Here is a 14,552-nt window from a genome sequence, read left to right as displayed (position 1 = left end):
CAGACTTAGTCTGGCAGTTCTAGAAGAGCGAGGCTTGAAGTCTGATTTTGAGGCATGAAGAGGACTGAGAAACCATCCAAGACCTGGGATTCCGCGGTTAAATTGCTAACTCTTTCATTCGTCTAGTCTTCACACCCATCAGAGACCTGGGAAGGATAAATTTCACGTGAATAAGCAGGAAGTGCAGAATGAGCAGCTTCTGGGTCTATTAAGTATTACCTGGATAGTCAGTTATGCAATGTTCCTCTGTGCTTGGCAGAGCATCTTTCTTCAAATGCCAGGCCCAACAGATTTGACAGAGAAGCAGGAATTTTGGAAGGACTGTCCTACTTTTGTCTAGACAAAGCGAGTGAGTCAGCTCTCCAGTGTCCTGCCTGTCCACAGTTTGAACAATGTGCTGCCAGCAGTCCAGGCAAAGGGGAAGTCTACAAGCCAAATGACCAGCCTTTCTATGTGTAAAGCAAACTTCGTGTGGAGGTCCGTCTGTTCCCAGCTTCTTTGGGGAAGACCAGGCATGCTGTCAGGAGCCGGCATGTCTATCACAAAAAGTGTTTGTGTTAAACATTTTAAATCCCACATTCTGCAGATCTCTGCAGTGTCTAAGGACTACATGTCTATCTAAAGTATATTTAAATAGACACATTTTGCTTGTTTATAGTTATTTTGGCTTAACTTTGAAAACATGTACAGGAGGTTAAGTAAAGTCTACTCCTGTAATTAATTGCATCAGTTCTTAGTAGGACTACAAATATATTTTTGAACATATTAAAGGGTTTGATCATTTATAAGGTTATTGACTATTAACTTGCACTTCTTAATTATCCTCAACAATTTACAATAATTTAGAAGCTTTCATAAGACAAGGACTTTAGGTTTCGCCCTATTAGGTTTGAGCCTTAAAATCAGGATTTTGAACTGAAGCTCTTCTAGTATTAAATAAAACGTTTAATAGTAGATACAGTCCATAGAGAGACTAGCAACTTTTCTGATCCTACTAGATTGCACCGTTATAGGTCATTGTAGTTTCCTGTATAGCTTAGTTCATCCAAACGGCTAGAGCTTAAAAGACAAAAAAGCTAGACAGATATTATTGTGAACCTCATTAAATCTTAGAGTTTATAGATCTTGATTATTAAATATGCCTAATTCATTAAACATATGTTGCTACTTATTTGTATTTTCCAGCAGCTCAGTGTTGAAGAACTAGCCATTGGCCTCAGGGCAGTGAAGTGGAAGTTTCTGGTTTCCGTGGAGACTCTTGTGACATGTGATATTTTTCTGGAAACTGTCTTATGAGAAGATATTTTTGCTGACACCGGCACATGGGAGGATGCTTTGCTGAGAACAGACACATGGTGTTTTTCTAGAAGCAGCGTGGAAGGGGGGGCGGTGATGTTTTGCTAGAGCAGATGCTTGAGAGATCTCGCAATGTTCGGGAAGTATACAAGTATAACCCACCAGACAGCGGACAGTGCTGGATGGTACTGGTTCACCTTACCATTCTTTGCTGGTCATAGTTTGTTGTGATTTCATAGAAAGAAATGCACCAAAAACAACTCCGGCAGTGTTCCTGTGGCTTTTGGCTCTTCCTCAGATTCAGGGCAATTGGCAGAGCCTCGGGGTTTCTTCTGGATCATGGATCCAGCTGCCACTGCTGATTCATATGAGCTGAACTGCTGATATATGCAGATCGGATTTGCTTCAAAGAACTATTTCTAAACAGGTCCACACCCTCCTTTGCTCTATTAACCTTTCCTTTCCACTACCTCTGGTGGGTGGTGGGCTAGAAGGGAAGTTAAGGGTTTAAGAACCCTTATTAAGGGCTGGAGAGATGGCTCAGTGGTTAAGAGCACTGACTGTTCTTCCAGAGGTCCTGAGTTCAATTCCCAGCAACCACATGGTGGCTCACAACCATCTGTAATGGGGTCTGATATCTGATGCCCTCTTCTGGTATGTCTGAAGACAGGACAGCTACAGTATACCCATATAAATAAAATAAATAAGTTTTTAAAAAAGGAACCCTTATTAAAAGTAGATTTTGAAAAACTCTAAGCCTACAGGGCAGCTGTCAAGGCTTGGGCCTGGAGCATAGCCTTCTGCTATAGCCAAGCCTGGTGGAAAGCTTGGCCACCTACTCTTGGGTGTTTAAAGACCTTCAAAGCCATCTTTACCAACTCCTGTATGGGGGGTTGGGGACTATCTTCAGCCTTTTTAAGCTGTTTTTTTTCCTTCCTAAAATCTGAAGCCAGTTGAGAAATAAAATGAGAGGCCATTACTGTAGCTCCTGCTGGAGAGGCTGCATCGGGGCAGGTGTACTGACTTATGGCCTCTTGTTGTTAAGAAAAACCACTGAATTCTCATCTGTTTGTGGTGTAACCTCAAGGAGTCTGTCAAAGTCATTACCCATGGGGTCTGGTCTGCGTACTGACTAACACCTGAAGTGATTTTGCACTCCTCATGTGTAAGAGTGGAGGGCTGGATAACTCAGAACCATGCCTGGCTAAATCATAGACTTAGTTACCACTGCACAAGTGTACTTGTAAAAATTTTGTAAGTCACAAAGAATAGTAAAGTCAAAGGTGCTCTTCTAGTGTCTTGTTGTCCAAGGTGTGCTTTGACCAGGCCACAGAACAAAGAAATACCATATAGCCTGAGACAGTTATAATTAGACACCCCAGAAGTGACTGGAAGTAGGGCTCGATTTGGAACTGCCCATCTCCCAAAGCTGTAGTGTGAACCCAAAGTTAGTTCAGGGGCAAGGTCATATTACGTGTGTGTGGGGGGGTGGATATCTTGGGATGAGGAGTCCCTCCAGCTGCCAAGATTTCCCCTGTCTCTTTGTTCCGATGTAGGCATTTCTGGTAGTCACAACTCTTGGTAGAGTAAGCCCCCATAGGCACCTGGTGCCTAGACAGACACAGCGAACAAGAAAGGAAATGTACCCATAAACTAAAGTCAATCTGGTCAAGCAGTAAGCCATGGCAGAAAAGAGAGGGCCCTGCTACCAGCTTCTAGGACGCAACAGATTGGGGCTCATCTCCTTCCAGGTTCTTGGCACCAGAGGAATGACTTCTCCACCAGTGCAATAAATCCAGTTGAGCTGAATTATAAACACAAAAGCCAGTTTTGTTGGGAGCATCTCTGGGGCTAGGGGGAGTTGATCCACCTCACAACAGGAGGCCACTCAAGGTTGGGTTGGGTTAGGGGCTATTTTAAGGGAGGGGGAGGAAGTGGTGACATGGTGGTGGGGTACTAAGGTGAGTGTTCAGGACCCTATAGGGCCTTATTCGGTGACTGTTTAGGACCCTATAGCATGGTCTTGTGTCCAGTGGTCACTTCAGAATCCAGAACTAGGAAGTGGCTTTGTCCAGTGTTTTATACAGTCCATTTTCACAGGCTTTTGCGAGCATGGGGAATCTCTTTGTCCTAAAACATCTTCATTTAAACATTAACATGTCAAAAGTTAAGCCTCCTGTGCACCCATACCTGAGCAGTATTTGGAGAAGTGTTGTTTCATTCTGGCTACAGGATAAGAGTGGGTTGGCTAGCCCGAACACACGGTCTCTGAACAGCAATTCTTTTGGTGCCTGAACCTACAGCATAATTTATGTATTAGGAAGTGCCAGACTAGCCCTGCTAGTCCCTAAGAAGAGGACATTGTCTTCCTTCCTCGTAAAAAGGGGTAGGTGTGGGGCTTGAAGGAACCAGCTAAACCCTTCCTGTTCGGGTTGATGCACTTCCGGTTTCCTGACCTGTGACCTCAGCTTCCCTGCTGGTTATCCACGGCCCAGCACTGCAGCGGTGGCGGATTCAAAAGTCCTCCCTCCATGTTCACAGGGCAATCAGTCCTCTCGGGAGATGAAGCCAAGCAGCCTCCTACTGTTCACAACAACCATCTTCCTTTGCCTTAGCATGGCGCAGCCTAGAGCAACTAGGAAAGGAGGTGATGCTGAAGGGTCCTGGGGCTACTGGGGTAGGGGGAGCGTTTTCGTCTGAGAATTCTGCGGAACCAGCTACCTGGTCCTCGGAAGGGGTCCCAGCAGTGCTTCCTATCACTCAGGGGCATTTTTTCCTGCAGTTACACCGAAACAGGGGTACTGTCCGGAGTTTCTTCTTGACTGCCCGTTTGTCCTGTTACCCGTATGCAACCGTGATAAAGGGTGCAAGGGCACCAAAAAATGCTGCTTCTACTACTGTCAGATGCGGTGTGTGGAACCCTGGACAACTTTGACTTGAAGTGAGTGGCCCCCAGACCCGCTGTACTCTGTGCTGCCCCAAAAACCTGCCCTCGGATCCATCTTGTCTGTTTAGAGAGAGCGGAGTGCCCAGAACCCATGGAAAACACTGTGGTCAGAGCTTTTAAGCTGGGAGTTGCCTATAAAAACTCAACTGGTGGCCCGCACCTGTAATCCTGGAATCTGAGAGGTTGAGACCAAAGGATTATGAATCCCGTGTCATCCCTGGCCACGTAGGAAGTTTGAGGTCAGCCTGGGGTGTTACATAACACCCTGCTTGAAGTGGGCACCAGACTTCCCTGTATAATGGACAATTTGGACAGCATTGTCGCTAAGCCATCTAACTATTACTAATTTTTTTGTGGGGGAGGATGTGATTATTTTTAATTGCCCCTTTTCTCAGTTTATTGAACTTCCCATTTCAATTGGAAAGTAAGGGATTTCGAGATCATGATTTCATGGTTGAATTGCCTAGAATCCTCCAGCCTTAGATCCCTAACTCTTTGACAGACAGCATAACTCAGTTCTCCTGGGAGAACTACTAAATCCTAGCAGGATTCAGGCCATGGTGGCAGTGGGTCCACAAACCATGTCCCCAGAAGAGCTGACAACAGTTCCTATCTCTGATTCTTCTCTTCCTAGATGGAAACCTTTCTTAACCAAGTCTGGGAAAATACGACGGCATTGGCTCCAACTTGGATGGCTGACCTCGAGTTCTTCTGTCTCATAGACCCCTCTTATTAGTGAATTAAATGTGTATTATTAATATTAAAGCAAAACAAAAAATACATCCCTATGTAATAACTGTTTTCTGGTGCCATAACCAACTGCTTGAAGCTAGATATTTTTACATAGAAAAGAGGTTTATCTTTCTTACAGTTCTGGAGGCTCAGGAATGTACTGTCAGTCATTTTCAAATCTACTTAGAGGCCCTAGGTGAGTGGCATCACACAGTGGTGGCAACACATGTGAAACTCAAGAGCAGTTCATACAGAAGAAAAAATGGTGGCACCAGCTTATCCCAAAGGAATAATTCCAGTTATGCCAGATACGCATTGATTGTCTTCTGAAGGTGTTACTCACAGGACATAATCAACTGCCACCAGGCCATACCACTTAAAGGGCCTTACCTCACGATATGTCCAAGTTGGAAAGGCATTTGAGTATAGCATCATAGAGCCCGATGTAATCATTTAATAATATCTCCTCTTTTTTCCCTAAAAGAACTATGGCAGTCTGGTATGTCGCAGTTGTTTAACAATAGACATCCCTGCCTCTCTATCCACCATCAGGTGATTGACTTCCTACAAAAAAAGAGCAGAAGTCAGCTCATCCAGTCCCTGTCCGGTCTTAGAACGCTCGTCTGTCCTTTTCTTTTTTCAGAACCTCGTAATTAATGCTGTGCTTGCGAAGAGAAAGCGTTGATTTTCCCATAAGCCTCAGCAGGATATGTGATTTCTCGTAGAGCATCACTTTACGTGCCTTCTGTTGACATTTCGAAAAGTTGTGGACATGTTATTTTGTTGATGTCTGATAGCTTGGTCCTGACATCTTTCTGAATAATCAGCCGTAGTAAATTGTCACTACTATTTTTTTTTCTAAAATCCTCCAGTCAGAGGGAAGACAATGCAAAAGGAAGGAGCAATTGGTGGGTACTGGGCACAAGCCTGCTTGAGATTCTTAGTCTTGAAGAAATGGGTAGAGAATGTCTGACTCTTTCCCTGGGGTTCTTAGGATCAGGCATTTTACTCAATGAGAAAAGAGAAAATCCTTCCACATCTTTCCCCACCTCTGGGGCTCCATACAAAGTCTGGGAGACTGTACCCTGAGTTAAAAGGAGTTAATTCTCTTTCATGGAGTGGGAGAAACCTCCCCACAACCTCAGAAAAAAAAATGAAGCAAAGTAACAAGACAAGTTTCCATGTTGTCAGGACCTGCACTTGGTGGGCAGGCAGGGTTGGGAGCAGAGGGAGTTGGAGCTGGGGGTACGGGAGCAAAAAAGAAAGAAACCCCTCAGCCTTGTCACACAGAGGCGCTATGTGTATCCTCAGTGTCTTCAGCTTCTTTCCAGTATTGATTTCTGCTTTTCCTTGATCACTTTTATTTTTAATTTTAACGGGATACTTATCTACCGCTGTTTCTATTTCTTGTCAAAGCTGGCAAGTATCATTAGGATTTTTTTTTCTGGTCCCCTTGCATCTAATTCTCCCTCCCTGAATTGTTCTTCCCAGCCCAGACCAAGTTCGGGGATCCAGAGATCCCTCTTCATGGAAAGAGGCTGAAGTTCACTAATGAACTCCTGGGATTTCATCGACTGTTGGTGCACCCTGCTTTAATTCTTTTCTCCAGCAACTTTGCTGTTTCTTCAACCCTGCTGTCCCATCTTTTTACCTCCAATGAACACTCCTGCCTCATTACACTTGTGTATACACATTCTCAGGAGTTCCTCTCCTTTTAACCTTCCCCCCCTCTCTCTCCTCTCTCTCTCTCTCTCTCTCTCTCTCTCTCTCTCTCTCTCTCTCTCTCTTCCTCTCTCTCTCTCCCCCTATATTTTGGGTCCCTGTTTTTGGCACCACCTGTAAGTGCCTGTGCTTACTGGACAAGGTCACCCAATATGGTCACGAGGAATTAAATCAGGCCTGGTTGGAGGGGCCACAGCACAACCACTGCTGTGACAATTTTATTGAGAGCAGTCAGACTTTTTTTTTTAAGACAATATAATGGCAACTACCAGGATCAATACAGTTGTCCTTCCCAAGAGACAGTGACCTTTGCCATTAGGCAGGGTACACAGATTCGTGTCTCAGACCAGTTGTCCTGTCAAGCTTCGTGCCTCCTTGATTTCCAAGAGGACATACAGTGGAACACAGAGAGTCCTGGGTGCTTCGCTGCCCGAGGGAGTGAGTGCATCAGTCTCTCAGAAACCGGAAGGCACATTGTGTGACAAGAGTCATAGGCTTCTAACCTGAAAAAAAAAACTATGACATATGTCTCTTGGGCAGCTAGGCCAAGCCAAAGCCATGGTTCCCCTGCAGCCTACTAAACTTTTGTTAACAAATACAAGGAAAAAAGTTGGGAAACTATCTATTCAGTGCCATGTTTTCAGATGCCTTTTAAGATAGCTATAATGTTTGCATAGTCGCAAGTGTAGCAAAAGCACTCTATGCTTGGAAAAAGTTTATTGGAGAACAAACTGCTGAGCTGACTCACAAGGGAAGCGAACAGCAGCTCAGCCAGAAGAATGAGAGGGATTTGCACAGTTACTGGATGCTTAAGAGCAGATCCTTCCCTCTCAGGAGGGTTTGGTTTGGTTTGGTTTGGTTTGGTTTTTGTCTTAGGTCGAACAGAATCCCCAGGACAAGCCTACTGAAAAGGGCTTGTGCCTGATGCAGTGAGGCCAGTTTATGAGTATTAGATGTCCTTTTGCCTGTGGTAGATGGCCATTTAGGGGGGGCCTTGGAAACTGCAGTTATCTGATGAGCAAGGTCCCTGAGTCACGGGGTTTCTGAGGAACACTGGTCATTAGATTTCCATTTACTCATGGCCATCTGCCCCAGGTATGCTCAGGGAGCCATCCTAGGGTATTGGCAGCTGCACTACCATCTTAGGAACCTGCTTTGCAGTCTAACAGTCACAAGATGTAAAATGTTATGTACAGATTTAGTAGTGTCATTTACATCAAATGGATACACTTCACTTCTCAGTGTTCTTAGTAAAACTGAACTTCTTCTTTATTTGATGGTAACATTGAATAACAAAGAAAGATAAAAGAGGACCCAGAGAAATAGCGTAGTGGTTAAGAGCAGTGGCTGCTCCTCCAGAGGTCCCAGGTTCTATTTCCTGCACCCACATGGTGGCTCACAATGATCTGTAACTCTAGTTCCAGGAGATCCAATGCCCTCATCTGGACCCCTCAGGCACTAGACCTGCACATGGTGTGAAGACATAGATGCTGGCAAAACACACGAATAAAATAATACTTTAAAAAATAAAAGAAAGAAGTGTCAGCCACCGTGAGCCCTCCAACATGTGTCAGCTTTACACTTCTCTGGGGAAAGAATGCTCCAAAGACCAGGTCTTTCTCCTCCCTGAAAAGACATAGGCACTTTAAACTCCATAGCAATAAACGGGCGTTTTTATTGGACAGCCACATGAAGTACAACAGAGCAGGACTATTTTGTTGCTGTTGTTGAGCTATGGCTGCTATAGTCACTAACACAATGACACTGTGAGCCAATAAATAACTACTGTTAAGCAGGGACGAGTTATATCATCTTGTGCAAGGCTGCTTACTTCAGCAAACTGGGCAGCCTTCCTGGAACAAACTCCTTACCAGTACACTTGGCACACAGCAAGCCTATACGGGAGCTTGCACTGGGCACACAGCAAGCCTATACCTGAGCTGGTGATGCCATCCCTAGGAGTTGGCAGTAGATATCATTTTCAAGAATTATCCTCTCTTTGACTAAAATGACATAGAATTCAACCTTATCCCAAATATATGCACAATTCCTTCACATGCCTGAGTTGAAGTAATTACAGAAAATAATGTCACACCCTTCGATTTTCTTATGGAGACTAGAGGGAGGGGTTGTTTCTGTCCTTTTGAAACCAGTCAGTCTCTCTGCTGAAGGAAAAGCTGACCTGAATACCGGCAGCAGGCTCAGCCCATTGCAACTCATTGTCCTAACACGGCCTAGAAACCTTCAGTCTCAACTCCTCGGTGTCTCCCAGGCTCTCTTCAACATCTTCTGATCTTCTTCTTCCTCATAGTCATTTATTTCAGGCTCTCAGAACACTTGAAGAAAGCCTTGCAGAAAGTTCCAGAAAGCTCAAGGGTGTGTGAGAGAGAGTTCAGTTGACTGTGAGGAACCAGCAGTGGGCTGGAGGAGCTGGCCCAAGGTGTCTTCTGGAAGCTGATGTCCTTTCTTCCCTCCCTAACACTTTGTCTCTGCTCCTTTACACACACACCACCACCACCACCACCACCACCACCACCACCACCACCACCACAGATACACAAGCCTTTGTGCATGAGAGTCCAGAGCCTGAGTGGGGTCAGAAACTGTAAAGACCCAGAAAGGAGACCCCCCACCCAGCTACAGTGTGAGTAGACCTCATCCAATCAATTAAGAACATTAAGAGGAAGATGGAAGAACAAAGAATTCTCAAGACCTAATTCCTGTCTGGGTTTCCAGCCTGACACCCTGCACACTTCTAATCCAACAGTGGGACATCTGGCATCAGATCTTAGCTGAATTGTTCACCTGCCATCCTGACCCCACAACCCTGTACTTGGCACCCCTCCCCTGACACACACAGTCACATGAGCCACCTCCTTAAAGCCCCACCCCAAAATCTGCTGGTTTTGTTTGTACCTCTGGAGAACCTTGACTATCATGTATATTCAGTAAAATGCATTTATTTTAGGTCTAGCGGTATAAATGTTAACAAATAAGGGCTGTGTCGTGAGAACCACAATCAGGGTACAGTACTTTTCTATCTCTAGAACATCTCCACTACCTTTTTGGGGTTTTTTCGGGTTTTGTTTTCCATTATAGTAGCATCCTACTCTCATCCCCTGAGCGCCACTGGTCATGTAAACACCGTCTCTGTTCTGGTCACTTTGCTTTTTCCAGAGTGCTACACACGAAACCAAAGTGTTATTTAGCTGTAGCTACAAAAAAATGTGTTTTGTGCCCAGAGAATATGCTAGGCTGGGTTGGAAGGGCCATACATACACAGAATATGCTCCTTTTCATTGGGGGTTCAAGGAGCATTGCTGCTTCTGTTACGTGTTAGATGAGGGGGGGTCTCACTATGTAGTCCAGAGTGGTCTCCAACCGCTGAGTTTCCTGCCTCCACCCGCTGAGTGCAGGGATGACTGGCCCGCACCTGCGTGCCCAGTTCTCCAGTACCGTTTAGAGCCATCTCGCTTCCACGTAAATGGGAGGAGCGGTCAGAGTAACAGAAGCAGATTATTCTTTTAAACCAAGACCAAAGTTACCTAGAGAGGAAAATGGCCTCTGATGCCACATTTAGTCCCAAGAGAGCCTTCACTCCACCTCGTGACCATCCACCCATACCTCAGAGGACACAGGGTTTGACAACATCCATGTCCACCGAGGACATCAACATAAGGAGGTAAATCATAAGAAGGGTTAACAGAAAGCTTGAGGCAGAGGGCCACCTCTTAGAAGAGCAGTGGCCTGTTGGTTCTGTGATGCTCTATTAAGTTGTTATAAGTCGCTGGGCGTGGAGGGGCACACCTTTAATTGCAGCATTCAGGAGGCAGAAGCAGGAGCATCTCTATGAGTCCAAGGCCAGCCTGGTCTACAGAGTAAGTTCCTGGGAGAGCCGGGGCTCTGTAGAGAAACTCTGTCTCAAGAAAACAAAAAACAACATTTTTTTAAAAAGTGCCTTTATAAAATATAGGCTTAAAGCTGCAGTTTTCAGAGGGTAAGAACATTGCTTGCGTGTTTTCATCTGTAGAGCTTACACTATAATAAAGTTGGGCTGGTGTTTATTTCTTTGTTTGTCTTGAAGAAATTGCATCAAAAGTTAGGTACAAATATACTTTGGAGACAGAAAAGCAAATATATAGTATTGGTCCCACGTATCATCAGTTTCCTAAGCTCTGATCACCATTTTGTCTGTTGGGGACTTTCATTATTAGATTTGTATATCGTATACTGTTAAGCCTGGAGGAAATACCTTCTGCAGTTCTGTTTTAAATGTTTCAACAACCATTGATCTAAATACCCCAAACCGTTATTAACTGTTCATTCCAATATAGGTATATGAGTGTATATAAGTATCACTGACCTGGTTTTTAATATTTTCTGCATATTTTGAAAGTTGGTGCCTTAGGGTTTCCACTGCTCTGAAGAGACACCATGACCAAGGCAACTCCTGTAAAGGACAACTTAATTGGGACTGGCTTATACTTTCAGTTCCGTCCATTATCATCATGGTAGGAAGCATGGTGGCGTGCAGACAGACATGGTGCTGGAGGAGCCAAGAGCTCTGCATCCTATCCATCTGCAGCCAGGAGAGACTTGTCTTCCAGGTGGCTAGGAGAAGGGTTTCAAAATCCACCCCGACAGTGACACACTTCCTCCAACAAGGTCACATCTCCTGACAGTGCCACTCCCTGAGTCAAGCATATTCAAGCCACCATAGTTAGTAGGAGTAAGGAGATGGGGAGCAGCCAGCATCTGCCAGCATTCACATGTTTGCTCAGCAAGTCTCCGAGTTCATCTCTGGGACATACAGACTAGGGAGCCAAGATTTATGGCCCAAAAGGAAGCCCGACGGAAGGATCCTCCCTCTCTCTACTTGATTTCAAGTCAGTCTCTTTTATACTCCAGGAATTAGGCACACCCCATTCTCAAATACAAACCTTATTCAAAACTCCAAGTAGCAAACTCAAGGAAAACACCAGCTTAGGCAAGAAGGTACATGGCTGACCTTGGGGAACTGCTGAGAGAGGAAAGGATTTTCTCAGAAGCACTCTCTTTTCTCATCTCTTCTTTTTGTTAGCATTTTATTAATTTATTCTCTCCAGTGTCTGGGCTTGTGCAGGATTTTTTTTCCATCTGTAGAGCTATCTTGCATCACACACATAAGCACCACTCTGCCCCTAGGCTTCCTTCCCAAAAGGTCCCAATCCCAGAGTCCATAATGGATTCCTATTTCTGAAGGGAGACAACCCGGAGTCCAAGATGTAAGAGCTGGAGAGGCTGAGTGGGTTGGGAGAGGCACTTCAGGAAGTAAAACATAATTCCTATGAATGAGCTAGAACCAGGAGATCCATTTTATGAATAAGGAAAGTGAATTTTAGGAAGGAAGAGCCTTGGGTCACACAACTAGTGGCAGGATCAAGGTCTGCTTCCACCTGTGGTGTGTGGTGGTGGTGGTGAAGTGGAAACTTAAGGGCTCTTTGGAGAGTCAGTTGTGTTGGATGGTGTTTTGCTGGGGCAAACACATGAAGGAATGTTTTCCTGAAGTGACCACAGGTGAAAGACTAAGACAGACTCGTGTAGAAACATTTTGCTAAAGCAGACACCAGTGAAAGGATGTTCTGTTAAAGCAAGCACGTGAAAGAATATGTGATGAAGGATTCTTCGCTAATGAGACTTGGGTATTAGTCCATCTTACATTGTGTAGTTGACCTGCATTTGTTGGGACTCTGTAGAGAGAAATGCACTAAAAACCTTTTGGTGGTATACTGTGGCTTGTTTCCGCTTCTTGCACTTTTGCAGATTCTAGATGATTGGCAGCGCGATGTCAGCTGAGACAGACTCATGTGCTGAGGCGAGACGTGTGGCGGGAGCTTGGCTTGCTTGCATAGCTAAACACTTGGTGGTCTTGCATCTTTGCTGATCTTCGGAATCTTTGCTTCGCTGATTGGAGCACAGCCAAGAACTTCTCCTGGTGTTCCTCCTGGTCCCTCCTGCTGACTTGTGCCAAGGCTGAAGCCTACCTGTCGCTGCTAGGTAGTCACACTGCTGCTGATTCCTGTTAGCTATCCCCACTCTACCGAACTTGACACTTGACGGCTGGTGTATCCATGAAGTGTTTGGGAGTGGATGGAGCCGCTGCTGACTCCTGTGCACTGAACTGCTGATTTCCTGACAATGCAGATAGGAGTTGCTCCCAAGAACCCTTTCTAAACAGGTCCACTTCCCCCGTATCCTTTCTTTTCCACTACCTCTGGTGGGCAGTGGGCTAGAAAGGAGGTTAAAGTGTTTAAGAACCATAATTAAAAGTAGACTTTAAGAACATTGAAGGGTGGCGTGGTTTGGAGCACATAGTGACAGATCCCTCCTTGGGGTGAGGAAAAAAACTAAGGACCAGTCCAGATATGACAGGAAGAAGTAAGGCCTCTTTCTAGAGCGGACCACCCAGAAAGAGGGCTCAATAGTGAACATCGGATTAGAAGAAAATGGGTGCTGCCAGGCTGTGTGTCCTCCGGTGCCCTCGGTGCTGCCTTCCTCCTGAGGTAAAATAATAGTCTTGATGGCAACTTGGCCTCGGCAGAGACTTCTTGTGCAAACAGAGGATCTCACAGTTAGGAAATCTTGGAAGGACCCCAAGTCCCTCCCTCAAAATGGTGGCCATTTCTGACAGGGCTTGGAAAGCACAGGCTTCCCCTGTCATCAGCAAACCTTCAGCCCTGCCCATTGCCACGCCCAACAGAAATGGTAGAAAGCCAGCCTCAGCACCGACACCAGCACCAGCACCAGCACCAGCACCAGCACCAGCACCAGCACCAGCACCAGCACCAGCACCAGCACCAGCACCAGCCTCAGCACCGGCACCGGCACCTGCACCAGCTCGAGAGTAACAGCAACATGTGGCCAAACAGTATCTTGGTCCTCATGGCGCTCCTCCTTTCCTCTACTCTGGTAACGGGAGGTGGAGTCAAAGGCGAGGGTAAGTGGGTACAGGGCGAGCTGCCTAGAGCTGGGATGGGAACTCCCACGTTATAGGAAGGGATGGAGTGCCCCCCCCACCCCACCCTGCCACTCACCTTGTGCCTTCTTCCACCAAATAAAGAGAAAGGAGTTTGCCCGCCAGACAATGTCCGCTGCTTCAGGGAAGATGATCCCCAGTGTTACAATGACAGGGACTGTGGAGATCAGAAGATATGCTGCTTCTGGCACTGTGGCCTCAAATGCGTGCCACCCGTGCCGCCCGTGAAAGACAACAGGGAAGAGTGAGTAGCCCCCAGAGCTGTGCGCGGCCCTCCCACCTCCCCGCTCTCTGTCTCCTGGAAGCACGGAGGAGCGAGCGGTTCTCGGAGTAGAGGGGCAGAGAGCCGGGTGTGAGCTTATGGGATCTCAGAGATCAGAGGCCTTGACCTTCTCCTTTGTACAAAGGGGGAGGCGTGACAGGGATGTCCACCAAGCTTTCCCTCCTCCCAGGACTGCTCACACAAGTCCCACTCCGTCCTTTCCTCCTCTAGAACTTGCTGTCACCTAGCACCTGCCCCCGGGGGTCCACAGGCTTAAAGTATGGGAGAAACGGGCAGCCCGTGGGCAACCTGGTCCCCGAGTCCTTGTGTGCAAAAGAAGGAATGGCCTACCCATCCAGCCTAACCCCAGGGTGAGCATCGCTCTTGAGCAGGTTCTCTTCCTCCTTCGTAAATGGAGCCCTCAGAGTAAGGTGTGATATCTCACAAAAATGGCCTCAGAGGACTGCTTCCACCATGTAAGGACACAGCAAGAAGGTACAAAGACCAGAAACCAGGCCTTTCCAGATACTGGATCTCTGGGCACCTTGATCTTGGACTCCCCAGCCTCCAGAACTCTG

The 14,552-nt window shown here is 46.2% G+C and overlaps 1 protein-coding gene across 1 annotated transcript; it reads left to right on the top strand.

Annotated features, from left to right (window-relative positions):
- The first annotated feature begins 13,591 nt into the window (after window positions 1–13,591).
- LOC110317514 (WAP four-disulfide core domain protein 12-like) lies at window positions 13,592–13,960 on the top strand. Its single transcript, XM_021191974.1, has 2 exons — window positions 13,592–13,673; window positions 13,797–13,960. The coding sequence occupies exons 1-2, from the start codon at window positions 13,592–13,594 to the stop codon at window positions 13,958–13,960; spliced, it is 246 nt and encodes an 81-aa protein (XP_021047633.1).
- The last annotated feature ends 592 nt before the right edge of the window (window positions 13,961–14,552 follow it).

This window comes from Mus pahari, chromosome 3 (assembly GCF_900095145.1).
Source record: "Mus pahari chromosome 3, PAHARI_EIJ_v1.1, whole genome shotgun sequence".
In the NCBI taxonomy this organism is placed as follows: Eukaryota; Metazoa; Chordata; class Mammalia; order Rodentia; family Muridae; genus Mus; species Mus pahari.
This window is presented reverse-complemented; position numbering and strand designations above follow the sequence as displayed.